The sequence below is a fragment of the Podarcis pityusensis genome (genome assembly GCF_964106645.2).
Source record: "Podarcis pityusensis genome assembly, chromosome: 5".
NCBI classification, from domain to species: Eukaryota; Metazoa; Chordata; class Lepidosauria; order Squamata; family Lacertidae; genus Podarcis; species Podarcis pityusensis.
The window spans coordinates 89,499,721-89,522,637 of record NC_138032.1 but is presented as its reverse complement, the minus strand read 5'-3'; the positions used below and the strand labels follow the sequence as shown (position 1 = coordinate 89,522,637).

Sequence of the window (22,917 nt, the reverse complement as noted above, 5' to 3'; positions counted from 1 at the left end):
CAAACTTGGGTCTCCTGCTGTTGTTGGACTACAATTCTCATCATCCCCAGCTAACAGGACCAGTGGTCAGGGATGATGGGAGTTGTAGTCCAAAAATAGGAAGAGACCCAAGTTTGGGAAACCCTGCCCTAGAGAGATGTGGGAAGTTCGTCTTATAGTGTTAAAGAAAACCATACTCGCAGTTTAAAGGGATTCCTCCCAGACAGAAATTTGTCACATCAGTGATAAGAATGCATAAGTTTTTACTACCTAAATCAGCAATAGGTAATTAGCTGTAAGATTAAACCTTCCTGTGTAGGCGGATGCTTCCTAACTCTCCTCTTTGTCTAGGTACCGGCAACTGCTAAACGAAATCCATCAATGCTACCTTGATCAGAGGGAGCTCTTACTAGGACCTAGTATTACTAGCACTGTGACAGAATTAACTAACCGAAACAGCAGAGATCATTGTGCTCTGGTAAGAGGCTTTGTGTGAACTTGCATTTTCTTGAACCTTGGATTCCTTTCGAATTCATTAGAAAATAAGCGATGTTTGCTAAATATTTAATAATGCATTTGCACCCCAGCCAGCTTTCAGTGCAAACGACTGGCTTCTCACCTTCCTCCTGGAGATCAGTCTGCTTTGCAGCCGTTTCTGCATATCAAAATACCCTGCTATAAAGAAAATAAAATTGTCCCTGTCTCCCAGTGTTCCTAAGCTAATGAAATCAAAATTGCCCAAAGGTGCTGCAAGAGATTGTATGATTGCTTTTTTAAAAAAATTACTTCCCCCCCAAAAAATTAAAACAAAACATATTATCTAGAAACATATCATCCTTATTTTCCCCCTTTTTTCCTCCCTTCCCCCACAGAACCCACCCACCCCCACCCCCCGACTTCCCTCAGTTCCAGTCTTTGATTTCTCTAAAAATGCTGTTTTCTGCATGTTACACAGTTGTATAGATCCTCAAACTATTTAAGTAATAATTATCAATAAAAAGTTTGTGAATGTTTATTCAAAACCAGCCAAGGAGTCCAGTTCACTTTGTTGCATCTTCAAATACTTTGTAAAGGGTTCCCATTCATCTTTAAAGTCACAGTTATCCTTGTCCCGTAGCTTGTATGTCAGTTTTGCCAGTTCTGCATAGTCCATCAATTTTTCTTGCCATAATTCTTTAGTTGGGGTTTCTTCAGTCTTCCATCCTTGTGCTACTAAAGCTCTCATGGCCGTATGATTGCTTTTTAAATTACAGGCCGTTCTTGGCACTGCCTGAAGCAGGATGGACTTACACGCGTCCCACTGATGCACAGTCTAAACAGAGAGTTGCCGGAAGTGTGTTTTGGACCATCACAGATATAAATAGCATTTACTAAACTTAAATACTTGCATCATTTGCATCTTTCTTTCTAAATACACACGGGCTGCCCTTTTGCTTACTCTCATTTCAGGTACGAAGTGGCTGTGCTTTTATGGTCCATGTGTGCCAGGATGAACACCAGCTGTTTGATGAGTTCTTCACAAAACCAACACCCAAACTGGAGTGGGTATCACACGTGACATCGCTTTTTGTTGCACGACACTGTTCACATAAGGATGTCTCGAACTCTTGTTCGTGCATTTGCTTCAGCATGCAAGCATAATCTTGGGGCGGGGGTGGGGGGCAACTGCAGGTCCTGCTCCCATGTCCCCCAACATGTGGGCTTCTATAAATGCTCACAACAGTCTGCAGAGGCTTCTAAGGGTCTGAGGAATGTTCTAAGCCAGGGTTTCCCAAACTTGGGTCTCCGTCTGCTTTTGGACTACATTTCCCATCATCCCTGACTACTCATCCTGCTAGCTAGGGATGGTGGGAGTTGTAGTCCAAAAAAGCAGCTGGAGACTCAAGTTTGGGAAACCCTGTTTTAAGCACGTTCTGTTGGATATACCTCAAAAACCTCCCTGAAGACACAATGTGCAGCAGTTGTTCTAACTCATAAAGCAGGCATAGGCAAATTCTGGCCCCCAGATGATTTGAGACTACAATTCCCATCATCCCTGGCCACTGGTCCTGTTAGCTAGGGATGATGGGAATTGTAGTTCGAAAACATCTGGAGGGCCGGAGTTTGCCTATGCCTGTCATAAAGGGTTGAATCTGGACTTAGTCGTGCTTACAGTAGCCAGTAGATCCACTGAAATCAATGGGACTTAACTTAGTCGCAATTCAAGTCCTATTGATTTCTGTGCCTAAGTGTGGATCTGGTCCAAAGTATGGGGATTTGACTAGCCATCAGGATTGTTTTTGCTGAATGTACTTTTGTGTGGGTTTCTGTTCTTTGGCTCCTAATATAGCTCAGCTGGCTGCGTGTCTTCTATTGTAAAAAAAAAAGAGTGTTCCTGCTCTGTTGCTTTTTGAAATATTTGGATCGGTGTCGAAAACTCTTCAGTCTCATAGCATGGAATGCCTTTTCCAAGTTTCCTGCCTTGTATAATGTTGCTTACATCATCTGAAAACAAAACATTAATTGCAGATTTGATCGGTCAGTCATATAAATTTTAATCTATTAGTCAAGTAGGCTGATGCCAGAGTTTTTAACAATACTTAAGCTAATGTAATGAATCAATAAATGAAAATGTTTTAGCTCCTTATCTGGCTTTTTAAACAATTGTTAGTGCTGGTTGACAGCATTTGATGTGAAGCAAAAGATCAAGTTCTCCTGATATTAGTGATAGTCATGGCATGGCCCAGATTGTAAGTGACGTTGATTTAGCATGTCGTTTTCTACTGTCATAAGAGATGCATGTGTCAGTTTACACAATCTTTTATAGTCCATACTGGATTTGTTTTTCTGTCTTACAGTGAACTTTTGGAGAAGTTATGCCTGTCATTATATGATGTCTTGCGGCCACTGATCATCCATGTAATTCACCTAGAAACTTTGTCTGAGCTCTGTGGGATTCTCAAAAATGAAATGCTTGAAGATCACGTGCAAAACAACGGTAACTGTAAAATTAAGATTAAGAAACCAAATGCTTGATCAAAAGTTAGAACGTATCTTTTTAACAGACTGGAATGGCACGTGCTTTAGAATATATAGGATTTACCACCGGTACCTTTTCAACTCAACACACATCTCTTAAATTGAAACGTCCAATGTTGTAATCTGATTTTACAGTGACCAAGTTCCATTAAATCCTGTTTGGACTGGTTCTGTCAGGCACGATTTCTTGCTTATTAAAGGAGCATGCATTATGCAGTTGGAAGTAAACAGTCCAGTGCTCAAAATCAAGTAAAGTGAGCTCTTGGAAACCAGCACATTCATGCACAGTCAAAATGTGAGCTGATATTAGCAGCGGAATAGAAGGAGAAGTTAGGCAACTACTTTTGCCTGGATGGGGTGGAGGCGTACAGGGGATCTGCTCCCTTTTTTGCTGCCTCCAAAGGAAATTTCCACATGGCAAAACGAATATGGAGGGCAAGGACTTTCAGTAGCCTAAGCTGATGTGATTCATTTCTCCCTCGTTTATTATGTGCATTGAGTTCCAGTTCGTTTGCTTACCATCTGCAAGTGTTCAGATGTGCTGAAGTTTACAAGGTGCACAGTATTTCTAGCAAAACTGCCTTCTGATGTCAAGTAGATAATGTACCTATATTTCAGGTGAACGCATTTTATCACCCAGACACCCTTTTCCTAGAACTATTTGATTATGATGTTGTTTATGACTAGGTACAGTGGTACCTCTGGTTACGAACTTAATTCGTTCCAGAGGTCCATTCTTAACCTGAAACCGTTCTTAACCTGAGGTACCACTTTAGCTAATGGGGTCTCCCGCTGCGAAACATTTTTGTCCAGTGAATCCTGATTTTGGAAATCAGGATTCCACAGCCTAATCTCTGGTGTCCAAGAAAGACAACCAGTTTTTATTTTGGGTCTTTTGTTTCTCGCTTAAAGTGTATTTCAGCAGTTGCGTAGATGGGGTTGGATTTGCAGCAGCCAAAATCAAACTGTCTTTACATTAAAGTGTGAATTGTAAAGCTGAAAATCCATAATGATTTTAATCTGGATAGAAATTATTATACAGTATTATAACATCTGTGCATTCACAACTATAATTATGCAGCATCGGGGGGGGGAGTTATTATTAATTGTTCTTTTACTATGTTATGCATTTTTGTGTTTTTATATTGTAAACTGCCCTGTGATCCTCGGATGAAGAGCGATATAGAAATTTTAACAACAACAACACTAATTGTTTATTCATTCATTCATAATATTTTTTTTGGCAAAGTAATAATCATAAATAAATAAGAATAAAAATGTGCACCCCACCACCGAGACCATTCCATTGTAACTATCCAACCTCCCAAAATTTCAACACCTCTTGCGATGATTTGACCAACTCTAATGGTTAAGGCTTTAGCCATAATCAGTGAAGTTCAATGAGAAGAAATTAATGCCTTTGATTTTGTGCCTTTTTCTAACAGTGGAACAGCTGGCTGCATTTGCTGCTGGAGTTAGGCAGATGTTGGAGGATGTTCAAGAGCGTCTGGTCTACAGAACGCATATCTACATTCAGACTGACATTATAGGCTACAAACCGGCCCCGGGTGATCTTGCCTATCCTGCTAAGCTGGAAATGATGGCGGTAAGAGTCTATGCATTTGTCTGATTCTGAACAGGCAAAACCCCTTGCATTCAACTAAGCTAGGAGTTCCCAAACTGTGCTCCAGCTATGGCAAATTTGTCTATCATTGGCTGCTAGCTACAATGGCTATGTACTGCCTTTACTTCATGGCTCTCTGGACCCATTGGTGGAGTTGCAAGTGGAGAGAGTGCTTTTGCCCACCTTTGGGGCATCACATAGCTATCCGGTTGACCACTGTAAGAATAGGATGCTGGACTAAGTGGGCCTTTGACCTGCCTGATACAGCAGAGCTCCTTGATGTCTTTATGTTCATACCGTCTGGTGAAATCCAAAGACATGCCATTAGGGGAGCTCCTACGTTCTGGACAGCCAGATGTAGAGAACATGGCTAGGAGATGCACAAGGCCTTCCTGGTTTTTCTTCAATAGCGTCACCAAGCATTAGGAATGAAATGTAAAGGTGTCCATTAAAGCAGCCTTCAGTAGAAGGGTGGTTCAAAGCATATAGTTACCCTAAATCCAGACACTACAGGTTCCCTCACTGTGCAATTGGAGGAGTGCTCTGTAAAGTCCCAGTGTCTAGACGACTAGATAAAGGTAAAGGGACCCCTGACCATTAGGTCCAGTCGTGACCGACTCTGGGGTTGCGGCGCTCATCTCGCTTTATTGGCCGAGGGAGCCGGCGTACAGATTCCGGGTCATGTGGCCAGCATGACTAAGCCGCTTCTGGCGAACCAGAGCAGCGCACGGAAACACCGTTTACCTTCCCGCCAGAGTGGTACCTATTTATCTACTTGCACTTTGATGTGCTTTCAAACCGCTAGGTTGGCAGGAGCAGGGACCGAGCAACGGGAGCTCACCCCGTCGCGGGGATTCAAACTGCTGACCTTCTGATCGGCAAGTCCTAGGCTCTGTGGTTTAACCCACAGCGCCACCTGCGTCCCTTGGACGACTAGATGGTGACAGATAAATACAACTGACCCTGGAACTCTCCTTTTACTCATTTGCCAATATCCACCCAGCTTAGGCTTGGCGATTATTCTTCTTTTCCATCAACATCAGGAAGAACTTTCTGACAGTAAGAGCTGTTTGACAGTGGAACGGTCTCCTTTGGGAGGTTGTGGGCTCTCCTCCTTTGGAGGTTTTGCAGCAGAAGTTGGATGGCCATCTGTCATGGATGCTTTAGCTGAGATTCCTACACTGCAGGGAGTTAAACTAGATGCCGCTCAGGGTCCCTTCCAACTCTTATGATTTATTTGGGGCAGACTTTCTAAACCTGGTGCCCTTTGGAGATTGTTGAATTTTGCTAATGGTACGGAAAGTTGGGACTGTGTTTCAGCAACTTTTGAGAGTCATCAGGTTGAAGGGTGGCATATAAGTCAAATAAATAAATATTGATAGTTTGGGCTAGGCAGGTGTTGCTCTTGGTGACTGGCTTTGGAGAGGAAGGGAGGGAGGCTACCTCCCAAACAGGTATTTCTTCTAAATAGCCTGCCTAAATCGGATGGAGAGCACTCATTGGCTGGACCACTATGTGGCACACTGGTGGAATAATTAACCTGTAAACAGATTATCGTTTCTGACACACATCTAAATAAAAAACATGAAAGGTGGGAGAAAATATTTCAAGGTGAACTTTCTCATTTGCCGGAGGCTTGTTAATTTGGCAAGCAAACCCAACTGCAATGATGTGGCTTCTTAGACACCCAGACCCTTGCGGAACTTATGGGAAATGCAGGACTGATTTTCCAGTCGAAACAGAAACTATGTGATACTTGACTCCACTTTCCAAGAGGTTCCCCCCCCCCCCAATAACTGCCGTGATGTGTCAGTATAAATTTGTTTGTTTTGCTTTTCCTGGTAGCAAATTGCCCAAAGTCTAAAAGACGAAGAGAGAAAGTTGCCTGCAGATCCTTCTTTTTCAGATATGAAGCTGGAAGATTCGGAGAACTGCAGTGTGGTAAAAAATGGTGTGTGGTTATTTGAAGTAATTTGTACTTGTAAAAACATGCTAATAATGACAACTGTATTTGCTTATGGCTTTTCAGTATTTGGAGAGATCTCAAGAGAGAAGCAAACATAAAATGAAGTATTTTATATTTTAACAAGGACCATCTTTTGGGTATTTTAAATATCATTCTTGAACCTGTAGTTGTAATTACTTGTGGCTGTTATATTCTGAAAGGTTTTTTTGGTCATGATTCCTATTACAAAGGGGTTGCAAAGAGGCATGACAAGATAGATTTCTTGGTTTCTGACTAGCTGTGGAATCATGAAGACGTTATCCAGTAGTCCTGGGGCAGTCTTTACTTCCTGGGGATACCTTTTTTTACACAACACAACAAAAGATTCTTGACTCACTTACACCCCCTTTCCCCTCAAAGCTTCCTGGTTCCTGGTTCCTACTTGGAACCCACAAAATGATTATCCATTCAGTGCAGATTAGTGCGATGGATCAAGTATGAATAAAAAAAAATTGAACTGGTTCAGTCAGTACTGAGTTAATAAATAAATACATAAATAAATCTCGGCAGAAACACTCCTCACATTGCTGGTACCCAAGCTGGGGGAGATCTATTGTCACACATCCCTAAAATTGCTGTATTAGGGTCTGAGGAGACTGACTTGCCTGCTTTTCGTGTTGGGACAGTCTCCCTATCCATGTTAAGATAGCAAGGGAAGCAGGTAAAGGTAAAGGGACCCCTGACCATTAGGTCCAGTCGTGGCCGACTCTAGGGTTGCGGTGCTCATCTCGCTTTATTGGCCGAGGGAGCCGGCGTACAGCTCCTGGGTCATGTGGCCAGCATGACTAAGCCGCTTCTGGCGAACCAGAGCACCGCACGGAAACGCCGTTTACCTTCCCGCCGGAGTGGTACCTATCTATCTACTTGCACTTTGACGTGCTTTCGAACTGCTAGGTTGGCAGGAGCAGGGACCGAGCAACGGGAGCTCACCCCGTCGCGGGGATTCGAACCGCCGACCTTCTGATCGGCAAGTCCTAGGCTCTGTGGTTTAACCCACAGCACCACCCACGTCCCTAAGGGAAGCAGGAGTCAGTGGCAAATAGTATTCTTGGATGTCTGAATTGTCAGCATCCAATTTAGACATTCTGAGTCCAGTGGAATCACCTAATGGTTCTTTTCTCTCTTTTTAGTGCTTTTGTACTATTGAATGTTTTCCCTTGTGTTTTCATATCTTGCTTTTCACTTGCCTAAAACGCCTTACCTTGTTCCAGGCTCGGTCTGGGACCTGAGAGGAAATTTCTTCCATTGGTGGTTTTGCTGGAAGCCTTTCTTGTCAACCCAAGGGAGACACTTCTCGATAGTATACTTTCTGATACTGTATTATGTTCTCTGATGCTGTATTGGATATCAAGGCTGCCAACCGCAGCTGTCAGGTGCAAACTGTTACAATACAAAGTGCAAATGCGTCAACCTAAAGACACCCCTTTTTGATAATAAGGGGGGGGGGCATGTCTGTAATTGATTACCATAAAGTTTATCATTGCATATTAAGTTCTGTAGTAGCAAGCATTGCATGTGATCTTTGTGTTCCAGATCCATTGGAATCCTGCCATCCTAGACTTCATGCTACAATTTCACCCGCAGATCTGCATGGCATGTGGTACCCTACTGTGAGAAGAACGCTTGTGTGCCTTTCCAAGCTTTACAGATGTATTGATGTAGGTATAGAATTATGTCTAGCCTGGAAAATAAGGCCGTCTGTGGCTGCTAACCAAGACGGCTTTGTTTTACCTTCACGGCTGGAGACCTTGTATCAAATCCTGATTAAGCAAGACCCATAGAAAACTCCAAAGAAACTCTATACAGTGGTGCCTCGCAAGACGAAATTAATCTGTTCCGCGAGTGTCTTCGTCTAGCGGTTTTTTCGTCTTGCGAAGCAACCCTATTAGCGGCTTAGCGGATTAGCGCTATTAGCGGTTTAGCGGCTATTAAAGGCTTAGCGGCTTAGCGGCTTAGCTGCTAAAAGGCTATTAAAGGCTTAGCGGCTTAGTAAAAGGGGGGGGGAGCGAAAAAAATATCTCAAGACTCGCAAGACATTTTCGTCTCGCGAAGCAAGCCCATAGGGAAATTCGTCCTGCGAAGCAACTCAAAAACGGAAAACCCTTTCGTCTAGCGGGTTTTCCGTCTTGCGAGGCATTCGTCTTGCGGGGCACCACTGTACAAAAGAAACTCTATAACCTTAGCAGTCAATACCAGTAAAGATCATAACACGCAATTGAAATTTGTGCTCCAGAAGTGAGGGGTTGGGGTGGAGGAGATGCACAATGTTGCTCATGTTGGTTTTAACCATCATGGGACTGAAACTGCCTTGGCCGCACTGGTTGATAATCTCTGGCGGGCTAGGGACAAAGGTGAGAGCTGTTTCCTAGTTCTGCTGGATCTCTCAGCGGCTTTTGATACCATCGACCATAACATCCTTCTGGACTGTCTAGAGGGGCTGGGAGCTGGGGGCACTGTTATACGGTAGTTCTGCTCCTTTCGCCTGGGCTGTGTTCAGAAATTGGTGGTGGGGGATGAGTGTTCAGACCCCTGGGCTCTCACTTGTGGGGTGCCTCAGGGTTCCGTCCTCTCCCCCATGCTTTTTAATATCTATATGAAGCCGCTGGGAGAGATCATCAGGGGGTTTGGGCTGGGTGTTCATCAGTATGCAGATGACACCCTTCTCTACCTCTCTTTCAAATCAGAACCAGTGAAGGCGGTGAAGGTCCTGTGTGAGTGTCGGGAGGCGGTTGGAGGATGGATGGCGGCTAACAGATTGAGGTTGAATCCTGACAAGACAGAAGTACTGTTCTTGGGGGACAGGAGGCGGTTGGGTGTGGAGGACTCCCTGGTCCTGAATGGGGTAACTGTGCCCCTGAAGGACCAGGTGCGCACCCTGGGAGTCATTCTGGACTCACAGCTGTCCATGGAGGCACAGGTCAATTCTGTGTCCAGGGCAGCTGTTTACCAGCTCCACCTGGTACGCAGGCTGAGACCCTACCTGCCCGCAGACTGTCTCACCAGAGTGGTGCATGCTCTGGTTATCTCTCGCTTGGACTACTGCAATGCGCTCTATGTGGGGCTACCTTTGAAGGTGACCTGGAAACTACAACTAATCCAGAATGCGACAGCTAGACTGGTGACTGGGAGTGGACGCTGAGATCATATAACACCGGTCTTGAAAGACCCACACTGGCTCCCAGTACGTTTCCGAGCACAATTCAAAGTGTTGGTGCTGACCTTTAAAACCCTAAACGGCCTCGGTCCAGTATACCTGAAGGAGCGTCTCCACCTTCATCGTTCTGCCCGGACACTGAGGTCCAGGGCCGAGGGCCTTCTGGTGATTCCCTCGCTGCGAGAAGCCATGTTACAGGGAACCAGGCAGAGGGCCTTCTCGGTAGTGGCACCCACCCTGTGGAACGCCCTCCCACCAGATGTCAAAGAGAAAAATTACTACCAAACTTTTAGAAGACATCTAAAGGCAGCCCTGTTTAGGGAAGCTTTTAATGTTTAATAGGTTATTGTATTTTAGTGTTTTGTTGGAAGCCTCCCAGAGTGGCTGGGGAAACCCAGCCAGATGGGTGGGGTATAAATAATAAATTATTATTATTATTATTATTATTATTATTATTATTAACCATGATTAACTAGTCATTATATGTGGGCTTTGGTCATATGTGCCGCTGTTGGAGGAATTCACACTTTTCTTAGTGTCCGACCAGTGCAAGCATTTATCCTTCCTCTGTGCTCTGTTCTGAGTGTTCTCCTGACCCTCCAGAGCAGATTGTGGGAGGTGTGGGGGCACACAGGGGGAGGAGAGGGGCAGAAATCCTGTTTCGCTACTGGAAACGCTTGCATTGGTTTCTTCTAGCTTGCCTGGTTAGTTGAATCCTGGCCCAGTGTCTTTGAATGCAGCTTTGTTTTAAGACGTAATATATACCTGTTTACTCTTCCAGTAACATTGTACCTGAAATGTTGTGGAAGCTTGCGATTAAAACAGCCTTGTTTGGGATGCTGAAAGGTCTTTCAGAATGGCTGCAGTGAATAGACAATATAGCATGAAATCGCTGGCTCTCCCAGAGCACCCAGATTTGCAATACCCCCGTTCACAAACAAGATCAGACACATTCTGTGACTTCCTATGAGAATGAATGATGAGCATGACTCCATTTGTGTTAAATGCCTCTTTCTGTGGCTGCATCCAGTGCTTTGGGGAGGGGGGGCAGGGGTACACATACCCCTAAACATTTTGTGAATCAAAGTTTGGCCTCATTGAGGGGCAGTATTTCAATATGAGTGGGAAAATGAGAGTACTCCTAAACATTTTTTTAAGAAAAACTGGATGCACCAATGTAATAAATTCTGAAGTTCTCGATACAGTGGTACCTTGGGTTACATATGCTTCAGGTTACATACGCTTCCGGTTACAGACTCCGCTAACCCAGAAATAGTGCTTCAGGTTGAGAACTTTGCTTCAGGATGAGAACAGAAATCGTGCTCCGGCAGCACAGCAGCAGCAGGAGGCCCCATTAGCTAAAGTGGTGCTTCAGGTTAAGAACAGTTTCAGGTTAAGAATGGACCTCCGGAATGAATTAAGTACTTAACCCGAGGTACCACTGTACCTTCTTGGAGTCCTTGTATGTTTCACCTATTGCATAAATTGTGGCCATTGTACATATTATCTTTTCTAAATCCAGTGTCTTGAGGAACTATGGGAAAATACAAGTGAAGCATGGGATGATAGTGCTTAAATTTGCAAATTGAGGGTGCCAGCTTTAGACGACCTTCCTCAAGGATAAAGGCCTGACCTTTATGAACATTTGCATTCTTTTTCTTCTCCAGAGGGCAGTCTTCCAAGGATTATCGCAGGAGGCCTTATCTGCCTGCATACAGTCTTTGCTAACAGCGGCAGATTCCATTTCTAAAAACAAGGTTGGGTAATGTTCTTTTGTGTTGGAGGGATGTAATAATACAGGTTTTCATATTGCTAATGTGTAATATTTTCATATAAAGAATGTCTCTATAAACTTTTCCTAGGAGTGCACTGCACCAAATTTGAGACTGTTTTGAAAAATATTTGAAGTGCATGTACTTCCGTTTTTCCTTAGGCATAAGCCTAGCCTAGCCTCTATTTCATTCAAATGGGGAAAGAACAGTGATGAGATTTTCCTTTTCAAAAAAACAAAGACAGGTGGAGATGTGGGATATTTCTGGTGGTGATTGAGGTTGGCAAGAAAGGATATGAGTGGGGTAACTGTGAAAGAGTGGGGAAGCTGAAGAAAAAGCATATTTGATAGCATGGTGATGTTTTTCATTCAGCAGTATAAATTAGCTAAAATGACTTAAAAGGTAAAGGTAAAGGGACCCCTGACCATTAGGTCCAGTCATGGCCGATTCTGGGGTTGCGACGCTCATCTCACTTTATTGGCCGAGGGAGCCGGTGTACAGCTTCCGGGTCATGTGGCCAGCATGACTAAGCTGCTTCTGGCAAACCAGAGCAGCGCACGGAAACGCCGTTTACCTTCCCGCTGGAGCGGTTACCTATATATCTACTTGCACTTTGATGTGCTTTCGAACTGCTAGGTGGGCAAGAGCAGGGACCGAGCAATGGGAGCTCACCCGGTCGCGGAGATTCGAACCACCAACTTTCTGATCGGCAAATCCTAGGCTCTGTGGTTTAACCCACAGCACCACCCACGTCCCTTCAGACTTAAAATGTAGGTGCTTACAAATTTGCATGTGTCGATTCAAAAATAGAACAATTCAATGGCAAAAGAATCCAAACATTCATAATGCTGTTAGGGACTCCAACTACTTTTGCAGCGATCTCTCTGCCCTCTTTTAGGCAGTGGTGCATAGCACAAATATGAATCTCTGCCTCTCTGTAGCGTGTTTGTAAGAGACATGTATATGATTTAATGGGAAGTAGGTAGGTATCCTAGGATACAAAGGGGATGAAATTGCTTTTTTATAAGTGGACAACCGGTTGACCAATGTCTATCCCTTTTCTCTTTATTTTTTACATTAATTTTTTGTTACAATTTAGACCCAGGTTGACGGACAGCTTTTCTTAATAAAACATCTTTTGATTCTTCGTGAACAAATTGCTCCTTTCCACACTGAATTCACCATTAAGGAAATTTCCCTGGACCTTAAGAAAACTAGAGGTACTGCATTGTGCTGACTGGTCAGTCTGAGTGGGTCTGCCCCTCCTCCGATGTGCCAGCCACGAGGGTTGAGGGCCAAGCTACATGTTGCATCGGAGAGCCGTTACCAGGTTTCCCAATATCTTTTTCTTTCTTTAAAAGCAACCACAAGCACCCCTCAAATTGGATCAGGGCAGCGACATTTGGAGGAAGGGGGTTTAGCTCTTGCACCGTATCCCTGATCAAAATCGACCCGTTCCGAAAGTTGCTATTATCTTTTTGGTGGAGATTTCTCTGCTTTTCTTACTCATTCATACAGTGGTACCTCAGGTTAAGTACTTAATTCATTCCGGAGGTCCATACTTAACCTGAAACTGTTCTTAACCTGAAGCTCCACTTTAGCTAATGGGGCCTCCTGCTGCCGCCGCGCCGCCAGAGCACAATTTTTGTTCTCATCCTGAAGCAAAGTTCTTAACCTAAAGCTCTATTTCTGCGTTAGCGGAGTCTGTAACCTGAAGCGTATGTAACCTGAGGTACCACTGTACTTTTCAGGTTTATACATTTCAGTGATTTTACAATCATTTTGACATTTCAAAAACTTGACTTCCATCCCCCTCTTTCTGTGGTTCCTTAAATTTGTTTTTAATATCTGCTGCATATCCAAATTAACTTAATTTGCTCATTTATTCATCTTCTTTCAATATATACTCTTACAAAACTGCAGGTTGTTACAATAATCCTGCCAATGATTCTATCTGTTTATAATTTATAGTTTGTAATGGACCGTATTTTTCGCTCTATAAGATGCACCAGACCATAAGACGCACCTAGTTTTTGGAGGAGGAAAACAAGAAAAAAAAAATTCTGAATCTCAGAAGCCAGAACAGCAAGAGGCATCGCTGCGCAGTGAAAGCAGCAATCCCTCTTGCTGTTTTGGCTTCTGGGATAGCTGCGCAGCCTGCATTCACTCCATAAGACGCACACACATTTCCCCTTATTTTTTGGAGGGAAAAAGTGAGTCTTGTAGAGCAAAAAATATGGTATCTTTTTGGTGGCGATTTCAATCAGGGAAGTGGTGCAGGAAGAAAGACTCGAAACCTCCCAATGCTACTGGCCTGAAGCAATTCAGGGTCGACATGGCTGATTTTATGTAAAGGAGAAAGTGCGGGAGATCCAAGAATGGCTTTTCCATGCAGCCTGTTGTTTGTCCTTCTGTTTGTTTATGTTCACCTGCAATCGCCTGCATGCTGCTCTGCATTCTCTTGCATTGAACTAACTGGAGCTCAGCCTTTCTTTTGAGGGCCGGATGCAAAAGTTCCCGAAAAGCCTTTCATATTCCTTCACATCAGTTCTGGTGCTTTTCTTTTTTTAAAAAAAAACTAAACTCAAATCCTCCTAACTCTGATCTGTTAAAAATGGTACCTGAGTATCCTGCTTTCCATTCACATAATGTTTTTTCTATGCTAGCGTGCTCCACCAAGGGACAGAGTCAACAGGCAGGTGCCAATATAAGGGGAAGGTTGCTGCTGGCTGGTGGTTGCTATAGCTTCCTGCTCTAACCCTTCTTTGCAGCTGGTAGCATTCTGCGCCATCTTGACCTCTTCTGAAAGCAGAGGAATTGGGTCTTTGGCTTTAGCAGACTTGGTGCAGGATTATCAGGTGTGATCCCTGCTATGTCCAGAGGCTTTAGAAATAAATAGGTTTTTAGAAAAGCTAAGTATCTAGTAAGCTTCGTACTGTACAGTATTTTCTCTGATGGTGGAGGAGGGTAGCCAGAGGGAGTTACTGCCTTTCTCTTGAGGCAGAGCTTCTGCAGATTAAGCATCCTATTCTCCTCTTTTGTGGAGGAACCACCTCTTGAGATGGTGGAGTTTCTCCCAGCTTCAGCTTTCAGGCTATTTTGGACCTTTTTCTTCTTCCTTATTTCCCCAGCACTTAGTGATGGTGGAAAGAGAGTCTTTCATTCCTGTGTTGTTTTTTTAAAAAAAGGTTGGTTGAAAGGGGACTTTCCTCAAGCTAGGTGAGGGGGACTCTGCTGCCAGAATCTACAGTTCTTCAATTCTTTGGCACTCTGGGTACCCTCTTAACTTAGCTTGGAGGTTTTTAAGCAGAGCATGGATTGCCATCTGCCTTGGGTGATTCCTGCATTGCAGAGGGTTGGACTAGATGACTCCCAGGGTCCCTTCCAACTCTACAATTCTGTGATTCTATGAGTCTATCCACTGATGAGAAATAAAATTTACGGTAAATTTGAGTTTTCTATTCCATTTCCTTCTGCAGATGAGCTTTGCTTTGTTTAATGATTGAAGCTTAAAACGCACAAAAATCACTTGCCTAGAACAAATTAGGAAGCTCTTTTTTTTTCCACTTAGAAAATTGGCTGGGAAAGCTATTTGCATTGTATAATTAAAACAAATGTGCTTATCAAATGTCACTTGGACAAAATATACAAAGAAAAGAATACGCCGAGGTGTGTATTATTCTTGCAAATACATTTTAAAGCAAGTGGGAAAATGGAGGCGGGGTAAGAAAAGGAAGGAATACTTGAAGCCTCAAAATGTTATTGCCTATGAGCCAGTGAATGGGGATTAGAAATACCTTCTATCTGTTCTGTCTCTGTAGTTTGAAGCAGTTACGTTGCTTGTCTGCTAATATGCTACTATCTTGCTTTGAACAAACTTGCTCTTATAACTAACAATTCTACTCATTGCAGCTGAACATGGATGAAACCTCTGTCGTGTTAAGTAGTTTCTAGTTAACAAGCAAAAGGGTAAATATGTCCTGCTGGTGTCCTATGCTGGCTGGTATATAATTTTATTCTGAGCATTTATTAGATGAATAAAAATTTTATACCAGCCAGTTAATAATGGAAGGTGGTAAGTAACCGAAATGCGTACCTGTCTCCCCCTCCTCCAAGCTGAAAATGCATGTGAGTGGCAAATATACAGTTATAGTGAAGTATTGTTGGTCACGAGAAAGCATTATTCTGCATCTTCTTGGAGACCAGGGAGGAGAAGAGCTTGTCTCAGCAGGAGAGGGAGACTCCCTGGATTCTTCAGTAGCCTCTTGACCACCCTCCTCTGCTTCAGCCTCTGAGTCTGAACTGCTCCCTCCCACAGGCTCTTCCTGCTCACTAAACCCCGTTGCCCTTTCAGCATCCAGCCCCTCCTCCTGATCTTCTCCCTCTGACTTCTCAGTGTCCCACCACCAACCCCCCTGACTCAGAGCCTTCCTCTTCTGGGGTTTCCCTTGTGGCGGGTTCCCTGGATATTGCCTCCCACCACTCCTCTTTGCCCAGCCAGTTCCTGACATCAGCTACACCCAGACTTAGGGGAAGGAGGCTGGAGTTGTCAAGGGCAGTGAACCCGAGGGAACCTGTTGAAAAGGTTTTCCCCCCGTGGGGAAAAAGGGGGTGGAGATCTAAGAAAGAGGGCACCGGAAGCTGAGCAGGTGTGTTTGGTGCTAGGCTGAAGGCTACCAAAGTGTTCCAGTCTGCTAGCGCAGTCAGTTGATTTGCAGAGTGCTGCCTTGGCTTTAGTGGGTATAAGAGTTTCAGAGTCTGGGGGGTTAGGATGCTCTCTTCTCCCTATCGGTGGAGAATGGAGGCCAGTGCTGACAGTCTAGCATCCTCGTATTTGATTGCTAGCTTTTGACAGCACTGCAGCCGTAGACAGACAAGATGGGAATTAAGCGATAGAAATGGTTGCATTCTGGCAACATGCTCATACACCATGGGCTTGACCCCAGCTGCCATATATTGCACTGTGAATTAAACCCATTTCCCATGGGAAGGTTTTTTTGCTTATCATGGACAGAATTGCACTTAAGAGAGAGAGAGAGCCTGAGAGAATTCGTTACTTGCTAACGAAAACTTGCTTTGTATATATCCGCAGCTTAGAAAAATAAGACTACGTTTGCATAACCAAACTATTTATATTAGACCGTATTTGTATTTCGTTTTGTTCTGGATTATTATTATAGGGTATTTATTAGCTGATAAATTTTGAAACAGAAATGTTCTTCAGGAGATCTGCAAAAGATCTAGTATTCAGACAACAAATAATATGGGGTTTTTTTTTGAGCAAAATCCAAATAAATTTAGCTCCAGTAAAAATATAAGTGAAAGTGCTAGTCTCATTTTTTAAGGAAGTTTCAATTATTATTTTTGCCAATTAATTTTTATTAGTTTTCATCAATTAAAATAAAATTACATTTGAAGCAGGTTTATACAGCAAAATCAGACCTTTAAAACATCCTTGAGCACTTTTACTCTATAAAGTTTTTCTACTGCCTTCCTTGAAGCCTCTGCAACTGCTTTTAGCTCTCAGACCTCTTGATGGAGGTTCTGGGGGAATTGTGATCTGAAAAGACTCCCTTCTTGTTGTTGCCATCTTGTCAAAGTGGGCACAGGTAAATAGTCGTCGTTCCCCCCGGAAGTGTGTCACCAATAACCAGACCTGGGTAATATGGTAAGTCTGTGTCCAAAAAAAAGTGGGGCTTCTCAGCTGTGTAGATGGTGTCAGAGTCAATATATTGACAAGATTTTAAAAATAATCAGCTTTCCTACATAAACAGTAGCAAATCACAGTATATAAAATGCCTTACCTTAATATCAATGGAAGCAGAGACTGGCCAGTTTAAAACTTCTCGAAAGATGAATGTATGATTTTATGTAATAATGCAAAATTGGCAAACTACTTTGTTCTTGTGAAACCAATATATAGATGAGCTGATGTGCTAAGAATGTAGTCCTCAACAATATATTGCTAATTATAATATACATAAATCTGTATTCATCAGGTTCAAATAAATCTCTTTGTGTTTTAAACACACAGGAATTACAGTTTGTAGACTTCCTATTTGCATATTCAAAGTACACATTCTAGACACATGAAGGATCCATGGGATAATTTTTGAGAATTTATAGAAAACTCTGTACGGTTTTCATATTCTTGGGTCAAGGGAGAACAAGGGCAGAAGCAGAACACTCCTTAAAATAATGTGAACTTTATGCAAGCGGTTTTGTTTCCACAGATGCTGCCTTTAAAATCCTGAACCCTATGACCGTTCCACATTTCTTTAGGCTTAGTAGCAACAATGCGCTGATACAGTTCCTGCTGGAGGTAAAGAGCATTTGTTAACGGTGCATTTGAAAAAAGTCTAATTTTTTGAAGTGTAGCCATTTCAGAAGAGTTGAGAAAGGGAGAAACTACTGTGTCTGTGTTCCAGGGCACTCCGGAAATCAGAGAGCACTATATTGACTCTAAGAAGGATGTCGATCGACACTTGAAGTTTGCCTGTGAGCAGTTCATTCAGCAGCAAACCAAGCAGTTTGTGGAGCCTCTGGAGGAATTCCTGGCGAAGGTGTGCGAGATCCTACGGTAGCACCATTGGTATCTTAAGCGGCTGTGTTTGGTATATTTATGTTGGTTGGATTGTTGACAGAAAGGAACATAGACATTGTACAGGGAACATCTATCCCCAATTCATTAGAGAACTGTAATGTCATACCTACACCCTTGTGCAAATTAATTGAAACAAACAGTGTAGTTTATTGTACAAAACTCACATATACGTGTACAAAACTAACATATACGTACGTTCATAACGGATATGACCTCCGCTATTTTTAAGCCGCATTTGAACACGATTTGGCATGGAGTCTACTAGTTTTGAACAGTCACTGTTGATTTTCAGATCCCTGTACAACACTTCAATCAGCGCCTGAATGAGCTCTTCCATAGTCGTACAGTCTACAGCACGGAGGCGACTTTTGCATATAGCCCACAAATTCTCAATGGGATTTATGTCCGGGGAATTCCCTGGCCAATCAAGTACCTGTATTTGCTGCTCTGTCATAATTTCTTCACCACTTTCGATGTGTGACAGGGGGCTAGGTCCTGCTGCAATATCCCAGTATACCTCTTTTCCAGCTCTGGAATAACTCTCTTTCATAGAACCTCAATATATTGTGGCGAGTGCATCATTCCTTCTGTTGGCTGCAGGCTTCTGACTCCATAATGATCAGCTGACTTTTCGTGTTTGTTTTGAGTACAGGATTACGAGTAAGATAGAAAACATGCTTTGTTCAATTAATTTGCACGAGGGTTTAGGTTGCCTTATATGAATACATTGGTATATCTAACTGAAAGGAGAATAACCTGTGGCCCTCCCAGTGTTCAGGGATGATGGGAGCTATAGCTCAGTAACGTCTGCAGGGCCACGGGCTCAGCAACCTCAATGCCATTCAATATGTTATCAACACAAGCTTTCCTGAGTCAGCTGTACTGAGATGCCTTTCGGCAACACTCACACCTAGAAAAAGAGGTGCCAGAACTCGCAAGGAACACCTCCCTTGTTCTCTTATACAGTCGTGCCTCAGAAGTCGAATGGAATCCATTCCGGAAGTCTATTTGACTTCAAAAATGCTTGACAACCAAAGCGTGGCTTCTGATTGGCAGCAGGAAGCTCCTGCAGCCCATCAGACGTTTGGCTTCCAAAAACAGTTCACAAAACGGGACACTCACTTCCGGGTTTGCGGCGTTCGGGAGCCAAAACGTTCAAGAACTAAGCTGTTTGAAAACCAAGGTACGACTATAATGGCAACGGCACCCACCTGAGAGGTGCCGGAACTGAGTCCCGGCGACTTCTGGCTGGAAAAAAGCCCTGTAAGTGATAATGGGGAATAAAGATAAACCAAAGGCTTGTTTTGCTGTGACACTACTACTTCTATAGGCAGGGACACGGGTGGCGCTGTGGGTTAAACCACAGAACCTAGGACTTGCCGATCAGAAGGTCGGCGGTTCGAATCCCTGTGACAGGGTGAGCTCCCATTGCTCGGTCCCTGCTCCTGCCAACCTAGCAGTTCAAAAGCATGTCAAAGTGCAAGTAGATAAATAGGTACCGCTCCAGTGGGAAGGTAAACGGCATTTCCGTGCGCTGCTCTGGTTCGCCAGAAGCGGCTTAGTCATGCTGGCCACATGACCCGGAAGCTGTACGCCGGCTCCCTCGGCCTATAGAGCGAGATGAGCGCCCCAACCCCAGAGTCGGTTACGACTGGACCTAATGGTCAGGGGTCCCTTTACCTTTACATTACTACTTCTATGCCTGTATAAACTGGACATGTTAAGTCCTAATTGAAATTCCTCCAACCTCATGAGAGTGCCAGCTAGCTCATCTCTCTCACCCCAGCAGCTTTTCTCGTTTTGAGCCCTAAAGGGGGGGGGGAGGGGATAAAGAAACTAGTCTCAATTTAGCCTTTGAAAAATTGTGTTTTCCTCACTGCATTCTCTTCCAGTTTCTGACTGGATACGACTTTGGGAGAGGCGTTCGAAGAAAGCCCAAACAGTTGCCTTTTATAACCTGCTTCCTTTGGAAGGGTTCCCGGGCGCTCTTTCGTAACTACCGAAAAGCATTGTGAAATTGCCACTTCTTCTAGTTTTAATAGCGGCAAGCCCTAATAGCTAGATTTTCTTGGCAAGTGGCTCCTGAGATCTGGCTCAGTCTGGTAGTTTTCTGTGAAGCAGCAAGTTTGAATCTCAGCCTCCGTTGAGAATTACTTTGGTGGCCTTCGCATAACTCAGCCCAGATGCAGTACGGGAATAATAATTCTGGCCTATCTTATATGGTTGTTATAGCTATTGCTGGGGTTCTGCATATAAAGACCTTTAAACACTTTACAATACCAACATGACTGCTAAGCACGACATTGCATTTGATGCATTGCTTGTTTTCCATCTCATTACTTTAGGTTTCTGCTCTGAAGGCAATGGCTACTCAAGGCGGTCCTAAATACAGCCTTTTGCAGCAACCTTGGGCACAACCAGGTAATCTCTCTAGGTGCAATCTTACAGCCCTTTGCACATGCTTACCTTTCTTTTCTGCCTTCTGCGAGATGGAGCTGGTTTGGCTCACAGACTTCGCCATTCTGGATCTTTTTTTTATTTTAAACGTTAATTTGTAAAAGTTTAATTCAGGGGGGGTAACTATTCAAAGGGTTGACCGTTACCCATCTTTAACGAACCTCACTTAACCGCTTTGGCTTGTATCCAAGCTGAATGGAAAATAAGTAGAATACAGTAAGTGTCTCCCGTACACATGCAACAAAAGGTCCCATGGAGGACAGAAAATCCATTTGTTTGCCATACACTCCATGCCCAGCATACATAAGGAAGACAGCTTGCCGGCAAAAGGAGTGTTTGCCAAGGGAGAGGTCCTCTGTCTCGAGTAACTTTGCATCCTTCTGCAAACATTTGCTGCTCTTGTCCACCTTTCCTCTGGTGCACTTGCAAATATTGCTTTCCCTGCTTCCTGAGACCTGGTGCTTGGGAAAGCCACAGGCAGAGCCTTTAACCTTCAAAGCACAATACAGTGGTACCTCGGGTTAAGTACTTAATTCGTTCCGGAGGTCCGTTCTTAACCTGAAACTGTTCTTAACCTGAAGCACCACTTTAGCTAATGGGGCCTCCCGCTGCCACCGTGCCGCCGGAGCACAATTTCTGTTCTCACCCTGAAGCAAAATTCTTAACCCGAGGTACTATTTCTGGGTTAGCAGAGTCTGCAGCCTGAAGCATCTGTAACCTGAAGCGTATGTAACCCGAGGTACCACTGTACTGTATTGGCCTGAATATAAGCTGCACCTGTGTTGCTGGCAGCCTTTCCCCTTCCTCACTCTCTCCCTTCCCGGCCTTGGGGGAGAGGATGCGGGGCGGGCGCGGCTTTGCCGCACTCCTGGCGCTGTGTGTCCCGCGCTCCTGGCTGCATGCCGTAAGGCCGTGAACACAAGCTGCACTTGTAACTTTTCATGGTCGGAATTTGGAGGGAAAGTGAGGCTTATATTCAGGCCAATATGGTAAGTGGGAAGGATGACAATATTGTGCAGTAACAGGCATCTCCTCCCCACCACTGTGTGCATGGCAGTTGTATCATTGCGCACGCGCGCGCGCACACACACACACACACACAGTGGTGTGACTTTTTAGGTTGCAAATCCAGGAGGCCCTTTCTCAATGAGTTTTGTTGCATTGTGACTGCCATTGTTCTCTTTCCACTAACAAATTACTTTTGGTTAACCGAAGGTGTATGATGTAGTCCATGGGTAGGCAAACCAAAGCCGGGGGCCAGATCCGGCCCAATCGCCTTCTCAATCGGGCCCACAGACAGTCCGGGAATTAGCGTGTTTTTACATGAGTAGAATGTGTCCTTTTATTTAAAATGCATCTCTGGGTTATTTGTGGGGCCTGCGTGGTGTGTTTACATGAGTAGAATGCGTGCTTTTAATTAAAATGCATCTCTGAGCTATTTGTGGGGCATAGGAATTAGTTCATTTTTTCCCCAAAAAATATAGTCTGGCCCCCCACAAGGGACCAGTGGGAGGGACGGTGGACCAGCCTGCTGCTGAAAAAGTTTGCTGACCCCTGATGTAGTCAGTTTGTGGAACTAAGGTTAAGGCCTGGTCAGTTACTGGATGGAAGGCCATCTCATTTACAACTTAGGAAGGAAGGAAAGGCAGGATATAAATGCAATTTATATGTATTGCTTTGATGTTCATCCCATCATTTCCAGAAGGATTAGGGTTTGAGGGGTCACTAGGGGCGCATCGGAAGATGGCTGACAATAACATCTCTCCAACCCACAGGAGGTAATTAGGAGGCTGTGATGGGAGTAAATAGCCTCCCTACCCCCCCCCCCAGGATTGGGGGGGTGCCTTTGCCTGCTGTGCCCTATACCACCCCCAAATTTGTGGGGATGGGGGCACTAAGCAGAATGCCGTTCTGTGGATTTCGGTTCTCCTGGACGCTGTCTCTGATCCGGGCCACTAGCTGCAAGAACTTCAAAAGGAATAATTAGGAAGAAGTGAATGCACATATTTCAAGGAAGGAGGGGGAGTAAAGACTGCTAACAGAAGAGTTCTCTGATAAACAAGACGAGTCGGAGGAACAAGAATCAATCATGAGAAGATATGCCAAGACTCGGTATGGCAAAGGGACTGGATGGGGGAGGGGGAAAAAACTTTCCTTTCTTTCCTCTATGTGATTAAATAAGAATCCCCCCCCCCCTAACAAGTCAGAAATGCCGTTTTAATGACTTAAGCTGTGGATTTACGACTGTGTGGAGATGAATTTTCTAACCAAAGCATGTTTTAAGAAGAGCGTGGAAAGTTTAAG

General features: G+C 44.0%; 1 protein-coding gene across 1 annotated transcript in view; it reads left to right on the top strand.

Moving 5' to 3' along the window:
- Window positions 1-22,917, top strand: part of COG3 (component of oligomeric golgi complex 3) — a 45,490-nt gene that overhangs the window by 17,310 nt on the left and 5,263 nt on the right. Inside the window, exons 10-20 of the mRNA XM_081006380.1 lie at window positions 331-457; window positions 1,429-1,520; window positions 2,817-2,956; window positions 4,443-4,603; window positions 6,467-6,572; window positions 8,160-8,284; window positions 11,448-11,537; window positions 12,652-12,772; window positions 17,786-17,874; window positions 17,981-18,115; window positions 20,502-20,702. Of these exons, the coding sequence (XP_080862506.1) occupies window positions 331-457; window positions 1,429-1,520; window positions 2,817-2,956; window positions 4,443-4,603; window positions 6,467-6,572; window positions 8,160-8,284; window positions 11,448-11,537; window positions 12,652-12,772; window positions 17,786-17,874; window positions 17,981-18,115; window positions 20,502-20,702 (1,387 nt within the window). The remainder of the gene's footprint in view (window positions 1-330; window positions 458-1,428; window positions 1,521-2,816; window positions 2,957-4,442; window positions 4,604-6,466; window positions 6,573-8,159; window positions 8,285-11,447; window positions 11,538-12,651; window positions 12,773-17,785; window positions 17,875-17,980; window positions 18,116-20,501; window positions 20,703-22,917) is intronic.